Source organism: Neofelis nebulosa, chromosome 3, assembly GCF_028018385.1.
Source record: "Neofelis nebulosa isolate mNeoNeb1 chromosome 3, mNeoNeb1.pri, whole genome shotgun sequence".
NCBI classification, from domain to species: Eukaryota; Metazoa; Chordata; class Mammalia; order Carnivora; family Felidae; genus Neofelis; species Neofelis nebulosa.
In genome coordinates, this window is record NC_080784.1 from 64,671,351 (window position 1) to 64,695,487 (window position 24,137).

The window sequence follows — 24,137 nt, forward strand, 5'->3', positions numbered from 1 at the left end:
AAGCGGCTAACTCTTGACTTTGGCTCAGGTCGTGTTTCCAGTTTTGAGATCAAGATTGAGATTCCCCTCCCCCCAACTTCCCCCATCAGGCTCTGTGCTGGGCGTGGAGACTGCTTAAGATTCGTGCTCCCTCTGTCCCTCCCCCACTCATAACCACGTGCACACTCCCTCTCACTTTCTCTAGAAACAACAAAAAAACCGGTATACATCTTTGACATTCCTCTGTTTCCCCTTCCATCTCACCGGTGAATAAATTTGGTTCCATTGTCATGGATTCGTTCTTGTATGCCACTTTCAGCATACCTGATTTTTTTCAGATTTTATTGCTGGGTTTTTGTAGATGTTGAGAGAATCTTTGCCCTTACTTTGATAATCCTGAATTAAGTAAAAAACTGTAGTGGCAAGGTATATATCAAGGAACAAACAATGGAAATAAAGAAAAGTATCAGAACGATTTCTACCATGCTGTGCTCAACACTTTGAACATTTCTTATACAGAATAAGGACAAGTAGACACTCGATTGTTTTATTGAAAACTCACTGCAGTTGTGTGAGCAGTTATCTACAACCATTTAATTACATTACAATGGTATTGTTGGTTTTTAACTTTGTGAATGTCAGTCTGTACTTGAAATAGTATTGGCTTGTATTCAATGAGACGTATTTTAACTGTATAAAGTATTGCTTTTCTTTATTTGCACAAAGTATATGAACAAGTATATGTTTTAAAAATAAATATAACTGATAATAGCTTATGTTCTATCAAAATGCACTTGTGAAAAGGAATTACGATTTATCCAGAAAAGCATTTATAATTTCTCCAAAATTAGGGGCGCTTGGCTGGCTAAGTTGGTGGCACATGTGACTTGATCTTTGGGTTGTGAGTTCCAGCCCCACGTTGGGGGTAGAGATTAATTAATTAAAAAGAATTTTTAAAAATTTTGTATTTATTAAAAAAATTTTTTTTAATGTTTATTTATTTTTGAGAGAGAGAGAAACAGAGTGTGAGCAAGGGAGGAACAAAAAGAGAGGCAGACACAGAATCTGAAGCAGGCTCTAGGCTCTGAGCTGTCAGTACAAAGTCTCACGAAGGGCTGGAACTCACAGACAGCAAGATTATGACCTGAGCTGAAGTTGGACCCTTAAGTGACTGAGCCACCCAGGCTCCCCCAAAAGAAATTTTTTTAAAAAAGAATTTCCCCAAAATATCCAATTTAAATGAGGTAACACATTTCATAAAACATCTTTAGTGTTAAAGTTAATTACAGTTCTTTCTATAAACACTTTTCATCCCAAAAGATGCCATTAATAAACTGTGAAAGGGAGACAAACTGTGATTTCAGAATTTCTGTCTCAAATTCTTTAGAGTATACCAATCCCAAATTTATTTTAGCAAAATAAGGGTTAATGGCTTATGGCTTCTCCTACTCTATAATGTTTACAAAGCAAAATTTCTAATCAAGAAAAGAATTTGTAAATTTCATACCTGGAATTAACTTACAATAAAATAAAAACCTTATGCCATTGAGTGATCTTTTCAATGAATACAAATTAAGAGTGTATCTAACAACTTGGAAAGATCTAACAGAACTTCAAAGGAAATCAAACATTGGCTTCTTATAATTACATAATGAGAAATAGATTCAGAAATGATCATTTCAGTTAGTTTTTAAAACTTTCTTTACGACTTTATGAATATTATTTAAAATAAAAAAATACTTTCATAAACATTAAAGCCTATAATTTAAAATTGGTAGCAGTCGGTAGCTTCTTTCTTAGTCTCTCTCTATAAAGAATCGATGAACCAATTAATTTATCCCTATTCTGTAAAGCCAAATGACCAATGCATTTTATTTCAGATTTAGCATATTTGGAAAAAATCACTCAAACATATAAACACTTATTTTAATTTTGGAGAATTATAGGACTATGAAAGAAAAATTTTAATTCTTGTACTTTTTATTATTACAGAGTTCTAAAACATTAAAAAGCATATTTCTTTTTAACTCATCTAAGAGTAGTAATATACAGAAAAAGATGAGAGATTTTGTTATATAAGCAAATAACTGTGCTTCGGATTGGAATTGTTTTTGAATTTATGTTATTTTCCCCTCTAAAGAGAAACCAGGAAAAAGAGAATCCTGTAAAACTAAGAAACCATCGCAGGTGCTTTCAAATGATTCCTTTTTGTACACGAACTTCTAAGCAATCACACGATGGTGTGGGTGGGTATCTTTTATTCACTCTTCTGGCAGACCAGGTGAAGTTAGCTTAAGATCTATATCGGGGAGACAAACAAGAAAGAAACACATTATAAAAAGAAATGCTATCCAGCAGACTAATTTACCCATGCTTAATTTTTTTAATAGATAATGAGTTTTAAAAACTTACCAAGGTTTTTCAGTGCTGAAAGCAACTTTGTATTTTCTTACCTTTCAATATGAAAATAGCACCCGTATTTCTTCAAAGGCCTGAATTCATGTTATTAAAGAGATTTTTTTCACTAAATTATTTTTCACCTATTTGCTCAATTTTCTTAATATTTTTGGATTTTGATTCCTGATATTTATACCAGCTAAGATAGTTTATTTTCCTTAATATTTTGGATTTTGATTCCTGATATTTATACCGGCTAAGATAGTTTAATTTGGAGGTCAACAAAAACATACCAGAGCCAATATCTTTTATCAAGTAGGCTCCACGCCCCACCTGGGGCTTGAACTCACAACCCCAAGACCAAGAGTCACACCCTCCACCAACTGAACCAGCCAGGCGCCCCCAGAACCAATATCTTAATTTGAGGTATTTTAACAAATAAAATGGTCCCTAGGAATCCTTTAATGTTGTGAAACTATTTAATAATTAGTACTTAGAAATAAGTTTTAACTATATGGTAGAGCAACATATTAACTTTTTTTTTTTTTTAAGAGAAAATGGATCTTTTACAAGAAGACAAATCACTGGTATCAAGGTTTCCTAAGCAATTTGTTTTGTCTCCCTCCCGAAGACATGAAGGCAGCCCTTTGCTTCATTTTTGGAAGCTTCCATCTACTTTTTTTTTTTTTTAATTTTTTTTTTTTAACGTTTATTTATTTTTGAGACAGAGAGAGACAGAGCATGAACGGGGGAGGGGCAGAGAGAGAGGGAGACACAGAACCGGAAGCAGGCTCCAGGCTCTGAGCCATCAGCCCAGAGCCCGACGCGGGGCTCGAACTCACGGACCCCTGAGCCGAAGTCGGATGCTTAACCGACTGAGCCACCCAGGCGCCCCGAAGCTTCCATCTACTTAACATTTCCCTTTCCTGACAGTCATGATGGGATGGCAAAAATAATTCAGCAGTGAAAAGATGCAGGTATGCCTCTTCTAGAAATCACCGCAGACTGCCTAAATTTTGAACATAAAAATAAGATGGGTATTTTGCTTATCAGATTAGCAAAGATTAAAAACATTAATAACACCCAGTGTTGGCAAAAGTGTGGAGAATAAGCATTCTCACAACCTGCTATTGAAAATGTAAGGTGGTGTAGCTTTTCTTTTTCTTTTTTTAAAATTCTTTTTAATGCTTATTTATTTTTGCGAGAGAGAGACAGAGAGACAGAGAGACAGATACAGAGACAGAGTGCAAGCAGGAGAGGGGCAGAGAGAGAGGGAGACAACAGATTCTGAAGCAGGCTCCAGGCTCCGAGCTGTCAGCACAGACCCCGGTGCGGGGCTCGAACTCACACCATGAGATCGTGACCTGAGCCAAAGTGAGATGCTTAACCAACTGAGCCACCCCCGTGCCCCCCTCCATTTTTTTAAATGTTTATTTATTTTTGAGAGAGAGAGTGAGAGTGAGAGAAAGAGAGAGACAGAGACAGAATCCAAAACAGGCTCCAGGCTCTGAGCTGTCAGCACAGAGCACGATGTGAGGCTTGAACCCACCAACTGAGATCATGACCTGAGCTGAACCAACTGAGCCACCCAGGTGCCCCAGTGGTGTAGCTTTTCTAGAGAGCAATTAACCACTAGTTATCCATGTTTAAAATATGCATAGATCAGAAGTGCTTGGCTGGCTCAGTCAGTAAATCCAGCAACTACTGATTTCAGGGGTGGTGAATTCGAGCCTCACGCTGGATGTAGAGCTTAGTTAAAAGAAAAGAAATGCATAACCTTGAGGGTTCTTAAACAATAATATAAGGAGCTCTTCTTCCCAGTGAACCAACCTTAGCTGGTGAAAATTTTTTTTAAAACGAAAAGTCTCTAGGGGCACCTGGGTGGCTCAGTCGGTTGAGTGTCTGACTTTGGCTTGGGTCATGATCTGACGGTTTGTGAGTTCGAGCCCCGCGTCAGGCTCTGTGCTGACAGCTCAGAGCCTGGAGCCTGCTTCAGACTCTGTGTGTGTGTGTGTCTCTCTCTCTGCCCTTACCTGCTTGCTCTCTGTCTCTCTCTCAAAAATAAATAAACATTAAAAAAACTTTTTTTTTTAAATTAAAAAAAAAAAGAAAAGTCTCTGGAAATTTAAAGTCTCTAGAAATTGTCTGAGGGAATAGAGCAAATGGGGCAATACTAATTCAACTGCTCTAAAGGGAATGTTTGTGTGCCCCCAAAATTCATATGTTGAAACCTAACTGCCAATGTAATGGAGGTGGAGCCTTTGGGAGGTAAGCCACAAGGGTAGAGCCTTCATGATTGGGATTAGTGGGTGCCCTTATAAAGTAGAACCCAGATGGCTCCTTAGCCCCTTACATTATGTGAGAAGATGGACATCTATGAACCAGCCTCCACGACTGTGAGTAATAAATTTCTGTTGTTTACAAGCCCCTAGTCTATGGTATTTTGTTATAGCAGCCTGAACAGACTAAGACCCCAGAAAAATCTACTAATGACAAGAACTGGAAATGGTAAATAAGAAGGCTAATATAACAGCAACTCTATAAATAGACATTTCCTCTCCTTTCTTCTCTCAGGCTTAAAAGACCTAAAATTGTAGAAAGTAATAATTTTAACAAAGTTGTATGTGTAATGTATGTAGATGTAATATGTATAACTATGCTGAAATTAAAAGAGGGAAGAGAGAATATAGCTATCTAGGTATTTCTATATCTCACTGGACTTAGAATAGTATAATCTGAAGTAGATTCTGATAAATTCAGATATATATTATTTAAGTCCTAGGGCAACCACTAAGAAAGTAAAATAGATATATAGTTGATCCTTGAACAACACAGATTTTAATTGCACAGGTCCACTTATACACAGATTCTTTTTTGATATGGTGCTATAAATGTATTTTGTCTTCCTTATGATTTTCTTTGTAACATCTTTCCCTCTACCTCATTTTACTGTAAAAAAATACATTAGATGATACATATAACATGAAAAATATACATTAATCATTTGTTTATGTTATCAGTAAGGCTTCCCATCAACAGTAGGCTATTAGTTTTGGGGGAGTCAAAAGTTATACATGAATTTTTGACTGCCCATGGGGTCAGTGCTACTAACCTCTATGTTGTTCAAGTGTCAACTGTACATCCAATCCTATCAATAACATTAAATGTGAATCTGGGGCAACTGGCTGGCTTAGGCGGTAAAGCATGCAACTCTTGACCTCAGGGTCCTGAGTTCAAGTCCAATGTTGGGCATGAAGCCCACTTAAAAAAAATGTGGATCTACTAAACAAGCCATCTAAAAGGCAGATCTTGTCAGCCTGAATAAAAAAACAAGCAAACAAACAGAAACAAAACAGATAAACATAGGGGAAGGGAAGCAAAAATAAGATAAAGAGGGAGGCAAACTGAGGGTTGCTGGAGGGGTGATGGGCATTAAGGAGGGTGTTTGTTGGGTGAGCCCTGGGTGTTATATGTAAAGTGATGAATGACTAAACTCTATTCCTGAAACCAATACTACATTATATATTAACTAACTTGAATTTAAAACAAACAAACATGATCCAACTCTATGCTCTGTGTCAGAGACACACAGATTCAAAGTCACAAATAGGTTGAAAGTGAAAGGATAGAAAAAGATAGGCAAACAGCAACCATAAGACAGCTGCAGTAGATATCTAATGTCAGACAAAATAAACCGTAAGACAAAAAATGTTGTTAGAGACAAAGACATTTTATAATGATAAAAGGGTCAATTGAGGAAGATAAGAATTATGAAGATACATGCACCAAAAAACAGAGCCCCCAGAATACATGAAGCAAAAACTGACACAATTAGGAGAAATAGATGATTCAGCAACAGGATGAAGTTAGAAATCAATAGCAAATAAATACGAAAAATTCACAAATATGTGGAAATAAACAACACATTGCTAAACAACCATTAAAGAAGAAATCACAAAGGAAATAAGAAAATACTTTGAGATGAACATGAAAACATGGGATGTAGCTAAAGTAATGCTTAGAGGGAAATTTATAACTAAACATCTGTATGAAAAGAGAAGACAGGGGCGCCTGGGTGGCGCAGTCGGTTAAGCGTCCGACTTCAGCCAGGTCACGATCTCGCAGTCTGTGAGTTCGAGCCCCGCGTCAGGCTCTGGGCTGATGGCTCGGAGCCTGGAGCCTGTTTCCGATTCTGTGTCTCCCTCTCTCTCTGCCCCTCCCCGTTCATGCTCTGTCTCTCTCTGTCCCAAAAATAAATAAAAAACGTTGAAAAAAAAATTTAAAAAAAAAAAAAAAAAAAGAGAAGACAGAGCACTTGGGTGGCTCAGTTAGTTAAGCATCTGACTTTGGCTCAGGTCATGATCTCACAGTTCCGCATCCCGCATTGGGTGAACACGAGCCCCGCTTTGGGTGAGTTCAAGCCCCACTTCAGGCGAACACAAGCCCTGCTTCAGGTGAGCTCTACTTCTCTCTCTCTCTCCCCCTCCCTCTCTTGTGCCCTCCCTTTCTGTCAAAAAAAAAAAAAAAATCTCATCACCTTAACACACTAGAAAAAAGAGCAAATGAAATGTAAAGCAAGCAGAATAAAGAAAAAAGTAAGGATGCGAGCAGAAATAAATGAAAAACTATAAAGAAAAGGAACATACCCAAAGTTTGTCCCTTGAAAAGATCAACAAAATTCATAAACCTTACCTAGACTGACCAAGAATAAAGACTGAAAATCCTAAACTCAGAAATGAAATAGAAAGCATTACTATTGATTGACATTACAGAAAATGTTTTAAAAGATTATAAGGAAATATTCTGAACGACTGTGTGCCAAAAAATTAGATATCTTAGATGAAACGAACAAATTCCTAGAAAGATACAAGCTACCAAAATTGCTCAAGAAGAAATTAAAAAAAAATTTTTTTTTTAAGTAAGCTCTATACCCAACATGGGGCTCGAGCTTACAACCCCAAAATCAAGAGTCACAGGCTCTACTGACTGAGCCAGCCAGGCACTCCAGAAATAAAAGACCCGAATAGGCTTATAACAAATAAAAATTACATCAGCAATTTTTAAAAAATTTCCCACAAAGAAAAGCCCTAGGCCAGATGGCTTTGCTGGTGAATTTTACCAAACATTTAATATGTTTTCTTCCAAACATTTAATATTTAATATGACACATGATTTCAATAGAATAAAGGACAAAAATGCACAATAATCTCAACAAATACAGTCCTCCTTCACCATAAAAACTCTCAGCAAACTAAGAATAAAAGGGAACTTCTTCAACCTAATAAAGGACATATACAAAGACCCACAGTTAACATACTTAATGGTAAAAGAATGAATGCTTTCCATCTACAATCAGGATTAAGACAAAGATGTCTGTTCTCACCACTTCTATACAACATTGTACTAGAGATTCTAATTAGGGCAATTAGGCAAGGAAAAGAAATAAAAGACATCCAGATTAGCAAAGAAGAAGTAGGGGCGCCTGGATGGCTTCAGTCGGTAGAGCCTGTGACTCTTGATCTCGGAGTTGTGAGTTCAAGCCCCATGTTGGGTGTAGAGATTACTTAAAAATAAAAATAAAACCTTAAGGGGCGCCTGGGTGGCTCAGTCGGTTGGGCGGCCGACTTCGGCTCAGGTCATGATCTCATGGTCTGTGAGTTCGAGCCCCGCATCGGGCTCTGTGCTGACAGCTCAGAGCCTGGAGCCTGTTTCGGATTCTGTGTCTCCTTCTCTCTGACCCTCCTCCGTTCATGCTCTGTCTCTCTCTGTCTCAAAAATAAATAAAACGTTAAAAAATAAAAAAATTAAAAAAAATAAAACCTTAAGGAAAAAAAATGAAGAAGAAAGAAAGAAGTAAAAGTATCTATTTGCTGATGACATGAGCTTATACATAGCAGATCTACTAAAAACTATGAGAATGAATGAAAAAAAACCTATGAGAATTAATAATGTCACTAAGTTTACAAGAGATAGGATCAATACACAAAAATTAAATTGTATTTCTATACATTAGCAATGAACAATTCAAAAATAAAATTAAAATTCCATTCACAATAGCATCAAAAGAAGAAAACACTTAGGAATAAATTAAACTAAGTAAGTATAAAACTATATTCTAAAAACTACAAAACATTGCTGAAAAAAACCTGACTAAATGGAAATACACCCCATGTTCTCGCATTGGAAAAGTCCATTGTCAAATGGCAATATTTCCCATATTGATTAACAGATTCAACACAGTCCCTATGCAAATTCCAAATTCCAGCTAGCTCTTTGCAGAAATTGACAAGCAGATCTTAAAATTCATATAGAAATTCAAGGGAATCAGCATGACCAAAAATCTTAAAGAACTACAAATTTGGAGGGCTCACACATGCCTTTTAAAAACTTGCCATAATACTACAATAATCAGGACAGTACAGTATTAGCACAAGAAATGGCATTTAGATCAATGAAATAGAACTCAGAGTCCAAAAATAAACCTTGGCATTTATGGACAATCAATTTTCAACAACAGTGCCCACATAATTAAATAGGGGAAAAGAACAGTGTTTTCAACAAATGGTGCTAGATTTGGATAGCTACACAAAAAGGAAGCTGGAACTCCTGTCCTCACACTATGAATAAAATTTAACTCAAAATGCACCATAAGAGACACATGGCTGGGCCAGTCCATAAAGCATGCAACTCTTGATCTTGGAACAGCGAGTTTGAGCCCCACGTTGGGGTAGAGTTTACTTAAATAAATAAAAATAAGAATTAAAAAAAAATAAAGGGATCAGAGCCATAAATGTAAGTGTAAAACTACATAACTTTTACAGAAAATATATGTGTAAATTATATTTGTAACCTTGGATTAGCCAATTTGATGCCTAAACTACAAGCAACCAAAGGAAAAATAGACAAACTGGATTGTAACAAAACTAACAATTTTTGTGTTCAAGGAGAACACCCAGAAAGTGAAAAGACAACCCATAGAACGGAAGAAAATAATTGCAAATCACATCTCTAATATGGGCCTTGTATTCAAAATATAAAGAATTCCTACAACTCAACAATAAAAAATACAAGCCAGTTGAAAAACGGGCGATGGATTTAAAGAGACATTTCTCCAAAGACAGACAAGTGGCCAGTAAGCACATGAAAAGATTCTCAACATCATTAGTCATTAGGGAAATGCAAACCAAAATCACCATGAGATAGATACAGTACTCTCCTCTTATCCCAAAGAATACATTCCAAGACCCCCCAGTGAGTACCAAATCCTATATATACGATGTTTTTTCCTATTCACACATATCTGTGATAAAATTTAGTTTATAAATTAGGCACAGTAAGAGATTAACAAGAACTAGTAACAAAAGAGAACAATTATAATAATAAGCTGTAATAAAAGTTATGTGAATGTGGTCTTTCTCTCAAAATATCTAATTATACTATACTCACCCTTTCTTGTGGCAACGTGGGATGATAAAATGTCTACGTGATGAGATGAAGTGTGGTGAATGATGTAGGCATTAGGATATCGTGTTACGCAACTGTTGACCTGAGGATAGGTCAGAAGGAGGATCATCTGCTTCTGAAACACAGCTGACTACAAGTAACTGAAACCACGGGCAACAAAATCGTGGATGAGGGGGACTACCGTACCAACCTCTAGGAAGGTTATAATAAAAAGTGTTGGTGAGGATGCAGAGAAATTGGAACACTTATATACTCCTGGTAGGAATGTAAAATGCAAAATGCTGCAGCCACTATGGAAAACAGTTTGGCAGTTCTTCAATAAGTTAAACATAGAATAACCATATAACCAGCAATTTCACTCTTAAGTATATACTCTAGAGAATCGAAAATATATGTTCAAACAAAATTTTTTTTAATGTTTTATTTATTTTTAAATGCTTATTTATTTATTTTTGGAAGAATGAGGTAGAGAGCGAGCAGGGAAGGGGAAGAGAGAGAGAGGGAGACAGAATCCCAAGCAGGTTCTGTGCTGTCAGCACAGAGCCCCGTATGGGGCTTGAACTCCCCATCCGTGAGATCATGACCTGATTTGAAACCAAGAGCTGGACGCTTAATCCACTGAGCCACCCAGGCACCCTTGTTTTATATAGTTTTGAACAGGGGAGGGGCAGAGAAAGAGGGAGACAGAGAATCCCAATCTGCATTAAAAGTGCAGAGCCCAACATGGGGCTCAAACATGGGGCTCAGACTCATGAACCATGAGATCATGACCTGAGTCAAAATCAAGAGTTGGATGCTTAACTGACTGAGCCACCCAGGTGCCTCTCAAACAACAACAACAACAACAATTTTAATGTTTATTAATTTTTGAGAGAGAGAAAGCATGAGCAGGGGAGGGGGAGAGAAAGAGACAGAGGATCTGAAGCAGGCTCTGTACTAACAGTAGAGAGCCTGTTTGAGATTCTCTCTCCCCGTCCCTCTCTCTGCTTCTCCCCTGCTTGTGCTCTGTCTCAAACTAAATAAACTTAAAAAAAAATTATAAACAAATGTTCAGAACAGAATTATTCCTAATAACCACATAGTGAAAATAAACAAAATGTGATTTTTCTATAGAATGGAATTTTATTTAATCATTAAAAAAGAATGGAGTACTGATACCTGATACTATATGGATGGGTCTTGAAAACATTAGGCTAAATGAAATAAGCCAATCACAAAAGAAAAAATTATATATATAAAAGTATATAAAATGTCCAGACTAAGCAAATCTGTAAGATGAAAGTAGGTTAGGGGTGCCTAGGTGGCTCAGTCGGTTAAGCATCCAACTTTGGCTCAGGTCATGATCTCGAATTCATGAGTTCGAGCCCCGTGTCAGGCTCTGTGTTGGGCTCTGTGCTGACAGCTCAGAGCCTGGAGCCTGCTTCAGATTCTGTGTCTCCCTCTCTCCCCGCATCCCCCACGCTCTATCTCTGTCTCTCAAAACTAAATAAACGTTAAAAAAAATTTTTAAAAAAAAGAAGAAAAAACAGGTTAGTAGCTGTGTGGGATTAGAAAGCTGGGGAGAAACGGGGAGCACTTGCTAAGATGTATGAGTCCATTTTTATGGGGTGGTGAGCATGGAGCCTGCTTAAGATTCTTTCTCCCTCTGTCTTTGCCCCACCCCTACTTGTGCTCTCTCTCTCTCTCTCTCTCTCTCAAATAAATATTAAAAAATACTATTTAAAAAAATTGCTAAAGGATCTTGAGTGGTATGAAGCGATAATATGAAGAATGGATAAAAGAGAAGCAAAAGTAGATATGAGGAGGCTGGTGCAAGGCAGACAGTAATACACTTGGGTGGTGTGAACTGGAGATGAAATAAGTTTGGAACCGAGAGACTGAACACACAAATGGACAATGGCCATATGTTAAAATAGAACTCTGAACCACAAACTCTGCAGCAACCAAAGCAGGAAGTCAAACCATAACCTCTGTAGCAACTGGGCTCAAATGGCTTGAACTTCACAAACCATGAGATCATGACCTGAGCCAAAATCAAGAGTCGGACACTTAACCAACTGAGCCATCCAGGTGCCTCAGTGCACCACTATAAAAAAAAATAAAATAAAATAAGTAAAAAAAAAAATACATCCAAGGATGAAATGTATTGCAATAGTTAACAGTTAACAGTAAGTGATTTTATTCTTCTCGTCACCCAAATAGCAACAAATACTCACTTGCTGTTATCTAAGAATAATATTTTTCAAATGTTACTGGTATGTAATAATAAAGTTCACCAGGTTATCAGTAGATCACTAATTGAATACATCTCTGAGAACAAATTAAGGCAAAAGATGTGTTATGAAGATATTTTAGATGTCTGAACATGATAGAGTACTTTAAGTACATATCTGCAGAAATAATTATTATACACTTTGTAACAATAAATCGGTTCCCCAAGTGGAAAAAAAAACTCTGAAATTAGGCTTTAGTCTATCATATACACATTTTGGTAGGGGAATATTTATTATAATACATCATCTATAACATAACTACAGTTTCTAGATTTATATGTTCAATATGTATTATATTTCTTTAATATATTATCATTAAGGCATGATTTTTACAGAAAAGTTTTATTTTATCACTAAGCAACATTAGGGATTTTCTCGGAGCATGGTTTCTGGACAATGGACTATAATTAACTGAGAAAACAGTAATTTTCTATATTTCATTTAGGTTTAAAAAAAATTTTTTTTTAAGGTTTTCATTTAGTTTCAAGTAAGAGATCCTACATATGTCATCATCCATGCAGAAATCCCCTACATTTAGGGCCATTCACACATTATAAAGGTTTATACTCTAAGGTTTAGGGGCCAGATCTTGCCTTTCAAGGAGCTGACATTCCAATACTGATAAAAATCTGGCAAAATACAGAGGAATAGGATAGCTTTAAAAATAATACTTATAAAAATGCTGTAATTGTTGAGAGAGTGGAAGGTAATTTTAAGCTAAGTGGATGAGGGTGTGGGCCTCATTTTAAAGAAAATGGAATTTGTGGGGCGTCTGGGTGGCTCAGTTGGTTGAGCGTTCAACCCCGGCTCAGGTCGTGATCTGGCAGTCTGTGAGTTCCAGCCCCACATCAGGCTCTGTGCCGACAGCTCAGAGCCTGGAGACTGTTTCGGATTCTGTGTCTCCCTATCTCTCTGACCCTCCCCTGTTCATGCTCTGTCTCTCTCTGTCTCAAAAAAATAAACAAACGTTAAAAAAAAATTAAAAGAAAAAAAAAGAAAATGGAATTTGGAAGAGATTCCTTTGGGAGGGGGAAGGTTTTGAACTTAATGAGATGAGGGAAACAATTCCTAGGAGTAGAAACACTTCCAGCACAGAGACAGAAAATCAGAATTCAGTCTGGCAGTTACTGTTCAGTTATTTCCTGAAAATGTGTGTTGGGGTCTCATTATAGGTAAGTCTTAAATGCTAAGATAATAACTAAAAGTTTCATTTCATTTCTCTTAGCAACATTTATGGAGTGCCTGCTGTATTCGGGACACTTTTTTCATCAGCTAATGTTACAAAGATCAATACAACCCACTGTTGAGAGGTTAACCGAGCCACTCCCTGGTACTGCTTCTTGGCATCCATTTTGTGTGGCCAAGTGGCCTGAAGGGGCCTTGCGGGGACACTTAAGCCCCTCCTGCAGGCTCATATGGATAGCAGCCACAGAGTCACAAGCAAATACAAGCTTCTGATATCACTTCCCCAACAGCCCTTGTGATCAAATCTCCCTTGCCTCCCAGGGCCTGTATTATCTTAAGTACCCCTTAGATAAGAACCTCGTGGGGCCACCCTCCACCTCCATCCCCCATCCAACCCCCCCTGCTTTTTTGGTTTGAATTGATCAATGAGACCCCAGCCCAGGAACCCAAAAGCACTCCACCCACAGTCCATAATAAGGCATGTGCTCCAGGTCTGCATTCTCCCTTGACCCCCGCCCCGCCCCGCCCCGCCCCATGTGGCCCCTCTTGGCAGGCTGTGTACTTCCTCCAGGACCCAGGAGTGATAAACATCTCTATTTCAATTTATCTTAGGTCAGCTTTTGAACTAAGGCTTACCTGGCTCATTGTTCTGTACTAGGTGCTCCACTTTAACAAATGTTAATTTAACAACGTCAGAACACCCACATTCTGCCTTCAGGGAATTTACACCATGTGGAGGAAGGAAGGGAGGGGTCTGCCAGTTAACAAGGTGCAGTGAGTCAAGTACTTTGACAGAATTACTCAAATAGGTTGAGAGCAAAATGTAGACATCTAATACAATTTGTATTACACTCAGGAAAGGTTTCTTGAAGGATGAATAGTGAAGAAAAGGGGTGCCTGGCTGGCTTAGTAGAGCATGCAAATCTTGATCTCAGGGCTGTGAGCTTGAGCCCCACATTGAGGGTAGAGATTATTTAAATAAATAAATCTTAAAAAAAAGTTAGCGAGTAAAAGAGTAAAGAAAGGCCATTGCAGGCAGACGTATACCTTGAGAGTTCACCAAGAGGTGAAGAACAGACTAATTTTGAAGTAACGTTAATAATAATAATTCTAGGGGCACCTGGGTGGCTCAGTCAATTATGCATCTGAACAGTTCAGGTCATGATCTCTCGGTTTGGTTTGTGAGCTGGAGATTTGCATCAGGCTCTCTGTTAGCACAGAGCCTGCTTCGGATCTTCTGTCTCCCTGTCTCTCTGCCCCTCCCTCCCTTGTGCTCTCTCTCTTTCTCAAAAATAAATAAACATTAAAATAATAATAATAGTAACTCTAGCTACTGTCGATTTAGCAGTTACCATGTACGAGGTATGGTAGGGCAAAGTTAATACCATTACTAGCTCCATCTTAAATGTCTGGAAGTGGAGGGAGGCTTAGAAGGGACAAGTGACTTACCAATGACCACTGAACGAGCTTGTGGCCAGAGCTTGAATCCATGCAAGCCAGTCTTGATTCTTTCTTATCCCCTTTAGAAGAGGGAAGGAGAGAGGAGATGACAGATGATGCTGGAGAGGTATATTTTGTAAAGTCTTGTTTGTTAAACTATGGGAGTTCTCACCATCCTGAAGGCTACAGGGATAGTTAAGAATTTTAATCAAGATGTGACATGATGGGATTTACACTTTAGAAAGATCAGGTGATAAAAGAAAAAAATGGATGTTCCAGAATCAGAACTGGAGCAGTGATTAGTTAAGGAGTTGAAGTCATGCTGGATAGACGTAACAGGTACTAAGATAATGGTAACAGAGATGAAAAGGAGGGAGCAGATTTTTTAAAATATTTCAAGGTAGAAATGACTGACCTGGGAAACCAAATAGAACTGAATATAGGGCACCAGCTCAAAAATCTACAGTGAGACAGTAAATTGTGTATTTCATAGCACAGTGCTTGATACATAACAAACATCTAATATATGATAGCTCTACAATTTTCCAAATTCTCAGAACACAGGAGAAATATCTGAGTGGGAAGAATTGAAGAGTTTACTTTTAAGTATGCATTCATTCATCAGATATTTCTGTGGAGCTTATTAGAATCACTGGGCATATAGCTGTGATCAAAACAAAGTCCCTGTTTTTTATGGAAATTACATTCTAATGAAGAGAGGCAGATACTAACTAAACAATAACAAGGTAAATATATGTTATGTCAGATGGCACTAGGTGTTACGGAGTGAAACAAACCAGGAAAAGGGAAATAGAAGTATCTTGGGTAGAATGAGGTACTGCTTTTTTATAATAAGAGTTTACTTTGGTATTGCTCTTTAAAATAAAGGATCAGGGAAGTTCTTCTTGATGACAACCATGATATTGGAACAGAGAACTGAGTTACAGTGATAAGCTGTGCAGAAGCCATGCTAGAGATTTGCAAATGCACTGCAGACATGAACTTGAAGTGACTTAGAACAGCTAAGGTGATTCCAAGTAGGCAACTGGACACCCTATACACGTCCTGAAAGGAATAGTGATTTGTTTCAGAGATTAATAATCAAAAAGGAGCATTGAAACCAGGGAAAATCCATTCACTATTTGACCTATAGCAAGATAGCTGAGACCAGACCAAAATGTGTTCACTGGATTGAAAAGAAAGTCACTGGGGATCTTTCCCTGAATGTAGTGGGAGCACTGTATTGAAGTAGATGGGAGGAAAGGAAATAGCCACCTTTTTAAGAAATTTGGCTATGTAGAGAAGAACATGGGCTAGTCACTAAAGACCACCATGGAGTCAGTGGTGCACCTGTTTTCCTCATTTTAAAAGGTGAAATAGATCAGCTTTGATATATTGAACAATCTGTAGAAAGCAAGTAACGGTTAGATCAGTTTCTTGAGATGTAGAGAGATTAAGCATACCCAGGAGAGGAACCTCTTAATAAAAGACTCCAAAGGGAAGATAGAACTATAGCAGATGTAAATGTTTGTAGCTTGAGGGCAGAGTCTGATTTTCTCTGGGAAGAGAAATCTCTTGTTGTTAGTTGGAAAAGGTTAAGAAGTTCAAGGAAACTAGAGGTTTAAATAGAGCTGAACGGGAGTCAGCTTACCTAAGAGTAAGCTGAAGAGTTTTTCCCAGGGGCGCCTGGCTGGCTCAGCTGGAAGAGTGACTCTTGATCTTGGGGTCGTGAGTTTAAGCCCCAAGTTGGGTGTATGCATTACTAAGAAAATTAAGTTGAAAACTTAAAAAAAGGAAGCTTTTCCCAGCAAGTCTTGCTAACATTGTAGATAAAGTGCTCCACAAAAGTAGAGATTCTGTGCTGAAGAGAGTTGGCTTTCAGTTCAGCCCAAGAGGCAGCATGGAGTGAGGAGGGCCAAGACAATAAACAGGACAATTGCAGAAAGAGTTGGCAGGCACAGCTAGAGATTTGGTCAAAGGAGTCAGAAGCCCGTAACTTTGAGGGGGTAAGAATAAGGCAGAAAATAGAGAACTAGAAGTACTTAACATTTTGAATGGTCACCAAGAGTGATACGAGAGTATTAGCTTGTCTCAACTTAAAATAATGTATTAGAATGTACCTTTACCAGGGTGCCTGGGTGGCTCAGTCGGTTAAGTGTCTGACTGTTGATCTCGGCTCAGGTCATGATCTCACAGTTCATGAGATCAAGACCCCCGTCAGGCTCTGTGCTGTCAGCACAGATTCTCTCTCTCCCTCTCTGTTTGGGATTCTCTCTCTCCCTCTCTCTCTTTGTCCCTCCCCTGCTTGCATTTTCTCTCTCTCTCAAAATAAATAAATAAATAAATATTTTTAAAATGTACCTTTACCAAAACCTTTTCATAGCCATTGCCTCTGGGAAATGACTGGGAGACTCACCTTTGACTTTACATTCTTTCATACTGTTAGGAAAAGATTTTACACCATGAACACATGTCACAATTATTACTAAAAAGCTAGATAGGAGCACCTCGCTGGCTCAGTGGAGCATCTAACTCTTGATCTTGGGGTTGTGAGTTTGAGCCCCATGTTGGGCTAGAGATTATTATTATTTTTTTAAAAGTTTATTTATTTATTTTGAGAGAGAGAGACAGAAAGAGAGACAGACTGAGTGGGGGAGGAACAGAGAGAGAGAGAAAGAGAGAAACCCAAACAGGTTCCATGCTGCCAGAACATAGGCGGATGTGGGGCTCGAACTCAGGAACCATGAGATCACAACCTGAGCTGAAACCAAGTCGCTTAACTGACTGAGCCAACCAGGCTCCCAGGGATTACTTTAAAAAAAAAGAAAAAAGCTAGAGTATGTATGTATGTATGTATGTAGATTTTATGCTTGGAAGAGGAAAATCGTTAGAATCTAAAGGTCCTACCTACCTCATTTTCCACTCTAAAGCTCTCACATTAACCTGCAAAGTTGATTTCTGACACCCTTTCTCTTGTTTTCCTCAACTCTGATTCACTTAGGACTGAATGTGATGCCAACATACTTCAGCAAGAAAAAATAATTCTCAAGAGAATGAATTTTACACAGCACAGATTTTTCTATTTAATTAACTCAATTGGGGGCACCTAGGTGGCTCAGTCGGTTAAGCATCTGACTTTGGCTCAGGTCATGATCTCAGTTTGTGGGTTCAACCCCCGCATCGGGCCCTGTGCTGACAGCTCAGAGCCTGGAACCTGCTTCGGATTCTGTGTGTGTGTGTCTCTCTCTGTCCCTCCCCTGCTCATGGTCTGTTTGTCTCTCTCTCTCAAAAATTAAATAATAGGGGCGCCTGGGTGGCTCAGTGGGCTGAGCAGCCGACTTCGGCTCAGGTCATGATCTCGCGGTCTGTGAGTTCAAGCCCCGCGTCGGGCTCTGTGCTGACAGCTCGGAGCCTGGAGCCTGTTTCAGATTCTGTATCTCCTTCTCTCTCTGACCCTCCCCCATTCATGCTCTGTCTCTCTCTGTCCCAAAAATAAATAAACTTAAAAAAAAAATTAAATAATAAAACATTAAAAAAATTTAATTACTCAATTGTGCAAGTTATGAAATGTCACTGAGGATCACTGAGAGGACTCCAGGAGCTGGTGAAATTGACAAAGTAAAGATAATAATAGTGCATTCCGATTATAGGAGCTAAAAGTCTAAACTACTTTAAAAGGTTAATCTGGAAAATTTCCAAAGTTAACTGCTTACTTTACCTATCCTTTTACAGTCTTATATGTCCCTAACTGAATCAAATCAAATGCGTGATTTTTATCTAAAACATACAGAAAACAGGGACGCCTGGCTGGCTCAGTCAGTAGAGCAGGCAACTCTTGATCTCGGGGTCGTGAATTCAAGCCCCACGTTGGGCATAGAGCTTACACAAAATATAAAAAATAGTAAGTAAATAAAGAAATAATAAACAAACAACACATGCAGAAAACAGAGGGGGATAAATAAAAGGGAGGTTCTGCCTTAAAGTTCTGCTACTTAAGTCTATAGTGATTTACTTGGTTCTCAAGTTGTGTTGCAGGACATACTAAAAAATATGCAAACTTTAGGACAATGAGAACAATGCTTTCATATTTGAAGGTAGCATTTGTTATAATAGCACTCATTTTTTAAAGTTTTTTTTTTTGTTTTGTTTTTTTTACATTTTTGTTTATTCTTAAGAGACAGAGAGAGACAGGGCACAAGTTGGGGAGGGGCAGAGAGAGAATGAGACACAGAATCCGAAGCAGGCTCCATGCTCCGATCTGTCAGCACAGAGCCCAACGCAGGGCTCGAACCCACAAACCATGAGATCATGACCTGAGCCGAATTCGGACGCTCAACCGACTGAGCCGCCCAGGCACCCCATTATTATAGTACTCATTAAGCAAGATCTTGAAAAATTATCTTAATATTTATCCTGCATTGGCTCTTATGCTATCTCTGGATTAAAAAATGGAGTTTTATACATTCTTCAAAGAACATGTAACTGGAATGTAGGACTAGTCTAAACACGGACAAAATGGATGCCGTAACCTAAGCAGTTCTTTACAGCTATCAGCCAAATTTTGTAAAGGATTGCTGTTAGTAAATGGTTTACATGGCTTGTATTTAAATTTCCCTTTGGTTTATAAATTTGGTTTATAGATCAAAATTTTCCTTAACTTTGAGAATTCAAATTTCATTACTCTATCTTGTTTACTTGCAACCCTAGCTTTTATGGCAGGTGGTTTGTGGAGAAAGCTGATACAACCTGTGGCTAACTGAGGGCTTTTATTTGCGTTATGCAAGGTATCTTTCCCTATATATGCAGGAATTCTCTTGCTACTGTGAACCTCCTCCTCTCCTCTTTGTTATTTGTGGGGGAGTGCTGGGAAAGTCTTGAACTTCTCCACTCCTAAGCACAGATTTTACCACTATTTGTATATGAGACTGAAATGCATTAGTGACACACGCCAAAGGATTTGTTAGCATAGAAAATCCTTTTAAAGCATGTTTTAGTCCCTATTAATTGGCTTCTTGGGAATTTCTTACTGTATCTTTCTGGATTTCTCCACCAAAGCTATTTTTCATATTTTGATAGCAAAGGTTCATTTGTTACAGATACAGGTGTAGAGAATTTGGCTTTTTGTCTTAGTCTGCTTGACAAGTGATTACTGAATTGCTCTTCCTTCATTTACTGTGTTACTACAGGACGTTCACCAGGTCTGAAAAGCATGTATTAAACAATAGGCATGGCAACCATTCTTTCCTCTGAATGAATGAATAGTGCCATAAACACTACAGTCTACAGACCAACTGAATAAGCTAATTTAACAATTGCCTGTGTATGTTAACCAGCTGAGGGATATTTCTACGGCATTTTTTTCAAGGATGAGATGTTTTACAAGAATTAAAGAGCTTAAAATAATTACAACGCCAAGTCATTTATTTTCTAGTATGAAGAAATACAAACTTGGGCAGTGTTTGAAGTTAATTGATTCAAGCAGTGTTAATGGTGGTGGTGGTAGAATATCACTGGCCTTTCAGTGAATGTGGAAAAAAAAAAGAGGGGAGAGGAGCAAAATTCTATTCAGAATTTATCCTTAAAGATGCAACAACTATCAAGACCAATTCTATGAGTAAGGCTGGAAAACTGCCATGCTATTAATATTAAATTGAAATTATGCATTAAAAGATATATTGTCAAGAAAAATAAACTATTTTAATACATTATTAGAGTATCAAGGATAGGATGTCATTTGCATGGTGTCGTTGGACAAATATGTCCAAATGCTTTCAAGGATTCAGTGGTCTTGGTGGGAAATGTGCTTGTTCTGGAGAACATTCAGTGTTTTTCAAAACACATGTTTAAAGATACTCTCAAAATTATGTTCTCCTGGTATGTGATTTTTTAATTATGAAAGTGTTAAACACAAACAGTAGTATTAATACCCATACAACTATCTCTCAGAATCAAAAATTATCAAGATTTTCCTACAATATTATTCACTGTTTCATTTGTTAGTATGCATCCCTCGAACTGATATCACCTTAAAAGTATTATCACATATTACAAAATATAAATAAACTTTCTTTGATATATCTCATCTGGAACATTGCCTAAATTCAGTAAAACACTTTCCTATCAGAAATACCTCAGGGGAAGGGCACCCGTGAATGGAGTGGCATACATCTCCTCTGAAGGCAGTTGTGTCTGTGCAATTTTCTTCTCAACGCCAAATTAGCTGAGGGGGAAAAAAAAAGGAAATATTAGGAGCATTTTTCAGAAAATGAACTGTTATTTAATCTGGAGAATGTAAGGGAATATTTTGGATCCAAACTAAATTGTGAGTATTTGCTACTTGTTCCGATGTGATTGTGACGTACAAATTAACGTGATGCAAAAACCAAAAGCATTTTCCTAACAGTTCATGTTAATAGCAGGATGTAGCAGTCATAACCTCCTCCTTCTACAGGACTTCTTCCTAAATGCTTTTGGATCTTTCATCTTATGTAGTGAGTTAATCACAGGTATTTTACAAGAACATTGTCCAAGGTATTCTGTGGTTCAGAACAGTTTGATTAGCAATTGCTATAAATTGGAAGAAGGGGTCAACTGCTTTCTGAATTGCTGATTTGGAAATTTTCTCTTATTTATGTAAAAGGGCAAACCAGGGGACGTCATCCGAAATAACCTCAGTGATCAAACTTCTGTTTAACTAAAAGGCAGAGACTGAATTTTTAACCAGTTATGCACCATTGTCTGCTCTAAATGGAGAAGTACATTGCCACCCAAACAATCTAACATATTTGGAATGGATATTACCACCTTTCTATTTAAATTTGGGTTTGCTCTTTCCTGAATAAGAAAACTTTTTTTTTTTTTTTTACACATGTCAGTGCTTTGAAATCTTAGATATTTGGTTTTGAAGTAAAAGCACATTAGAATAACTCTACTTACTAAATTCCTGTTGGTTAAAACCACAACAGATACTACCTTTGAAAAATGTGTCAAGTAAATTAATATTACCTTGACCATAAATATTTTTCACTTTTTTGGCTTTATAAGCACAATAATACTAAAACTTTTATTTTTTAAGCGAGACATCGAATTATATAACCAAAAATAAAAGCTATAATAACCTGTTATAAGATTTTATCTGTATTTTGTCACATGGTGTTCATGTTGTTAAATCAAGTTGTTAACAATGCCCCACTCTAGTCAGCAATATGTTCTTCCAATAAACTGCTTTGGAGTTTGTATTTTACCCAAAAATCTGTAAGTTTGTTAACCTCTGTCATCAATAGAACAAACGGTTCTATTTCTTTTTACTTGTAAGGACAACATATCTAAAATAACTTAGGGATCAATTTTCCCTGAATTTAGAAAAACAGTGGCAAAATATTTATCATCATTTTAAAATCCATCAACTTTTAAAAATATACAAATAATAGATCTAAAAGGATAGATGACATACTTCCGAAAGCCAACCAACCCATTTACCCCCAATACCTCTAAGCACACCTAAGTGATTTTCAACCGGACGTAATCATGCTCAGACCCACGAACCCAAAGAGGCATAAACAAGTTACTCGGTACAAATGTACCAAAGTCCTACCTGGTCTCTGTCCGTTGATAAGAAGAAGACTCATCACAAAAATAAAAAATACACAAAAGAATTGTTGCAACCTCATTTTTCTGCCGCACGGAAGCGGAGCAATAGCTCTCAGCGTAAACCAAACAATCTTTGAATAGTCTGGGCAATATCTGTGTGGCTTTCCTCACATTCTAATGACGAGCCTCAGAGAACTGCCAGCTGCATTTTCCAGAAAGGTTAATGATCACATCAGACAAGGTTACTGGTGCTGTGGTCGAGCCTCCCTCGGTCTCAAACCCCTCCTCCACTCCTCTCCTTCCCCCTCCCCCGTCACTCCCCTTTATTTCCATAAGCAAATATTGGTGAAATAAACCATTCAAGCGTGCTGTAATTTAGTGGAAGTCCGCCGTGGAAGTTCCTAGGAGAGACTGACTTCGATCTGGATGTGGAGAAATATGTAAAACAAGGCAAGGCTTTGCCGCCACCCCTCACCATTTGCATCTGTTTAAACTTTGCATTGCCCATATTGGTCCCACATGCAGAAACCAATCAAAATGACAGGAAGTCTCTCTTTTGTCCTTTTCAGAAGGAATTCTGAAGCTCGGACTTAAGACTCCCAAATACTTTGTGGCAGAACATGTGCTGAAATGCTTTCTCTTTACCAAACCCACCGCCGAGTGGTGCCTATTTACTCCAAATCTCTAAATTGCTTAATCCATATAGGTTTCTATCACCAAACATTCCTGGGGTTTTAGAATGTTTCAAAATAAAAATGTTTGCATTTTTATTTTGCAAAGTGATATTTAAAAAGTAATGGGGATCACTTTCATCTGCGATACCATCCAGGATTTTTTTTTAAAAAGCCACAAACTCATGAAATCTGTGCTCTGTTAAAAAAAAAAAAAATTGTATGTGGTGGAATACCAGGCTAACATAGCACAGACACAGAAATGAAACACGGAGAAAAAAGTTCTCACTTCATCTCCCACTGAATTCAGAAGACAGAAACAGTTTAGTGTTGTCTCTTGCACATGTGCACTGAGACCTTGTTAAGCACTTCCTTGTCATATGTAGCTCTTATAAATGGAAATCACTGTACTGTCTGTGAAGTGAACCAAAAGGAAAGTATAGATACACTCTGGAATACAAGTAGAGCCAAAATACCAAATCTAGAGCATATACAACTTGTTACAAACGAACTACGGGGCATTCTGCTGCATTTTACTTCTCTGGGTTTAGGCAGTTGGTACACAACCTTGGGCTCTCGGAGATTTGATATTAATGCATAATTTGTCTTAGTTTTACAAGTCAGTCTGGAAAATTCCCTGCCTGCCTAATTATGCATGCACTTTGTAACAGGCAATAGTATACAGTAGTTCTTCAGACCAAAGATTATTTGCCCATTTGGTGATTGGAAACATAGTACTACATTACTGGGCTGTATTTGTACCTTGCTCCACAAAATCAGTGAAATTAAGGAGTTTGGATTCATGATATAAAAATGTATCAAGTGATGCCTGGGTGGCTCAGTTAGTTGAGCCTGACTTAGTCCTCAGGTCATGAGCTCAGAGTTCCTGATTGGAGCCCCACATTGGGCCACTTGGATCCTCTGTCTCTCTCTCTCTGCCCCTCCCACACTTGCATGCTCTCTCTCTCTCTCTCTCTCTCTCTCAAAAATAAATAAACATTAAAGAAAGAAAAATAAATCTTTAGGGGTGCCTGGGTGGCTCAGTCAGTTAAGCGTCTGACTCTTGATCTCGGCTCAGGTCATGATCTTACAGTTCATGAGTTCCAGCCCTACATCAGGCTCTGCGCTGACAATGAGG

At 37.9% G+C, this 24,137-nt stretch overlaps 1 protein-coding gene across 2 annotated transcripts; it reads right to left on the bottom strand.

The window, feature by feature from the left end:
* Positions 1-512: 512 nt before the first annotated feature.
* APELA (apelin receptor early endogenous ligand) lies at positions 513-22,664 on the bottom strand. Of its 2 annotated transcripts, XR_009259212.1 has the most exons (4): positions 22,333-22,664; positions 20,869-20,958; positions 14,748-14,818; positions 513-2,278 (listed from the first exon to the last, which is right to left on the bottom strand). XR_009259212.1 is itself a non-coding variant. In XM_058720968.1 (3 exons), the coding sequence occupies exons 1-2, from the start codon at positions 22,406-22,408 to the stop codon at positions 20,870-20,872; spliced, it is 165 nt and encodes a 54-aa protein (XP_058576951.1). In that variant the 5' UTR covers positions 22,409-22,632; the 3' UTR covers positions 513-2,278; position 20,869. The 2 variants fall into 2 exon arrangements, 1 of the variants encoding a protein (XP_058576951.1); XM_058720968.1 differs by lacking the exon at positions 14,748-14,818 and having other exon boundaries at positions 22,333-22,632.
* Between the last annotated feature and the right edge of the window lie 1,473 nt (positions 22,665-24,137).

Bases quoted from the DNA above. Each gene is read 5' to 3' on its own strand.
- APELA (XM_058720968.1), bottom strand. From the start codon at position 22,408: ATGAGGTTGCAACAATTCTTTTGTGTATTTTTTATTTTTGTGATGAGT. The intron at 20,959-22,332 runs GTAGGACTTTGG...TTTCCCCCTCAG, and splicing joins TATCAACGGACAGAGACCAG to CTAATTTGGCGTTGAGAAGA.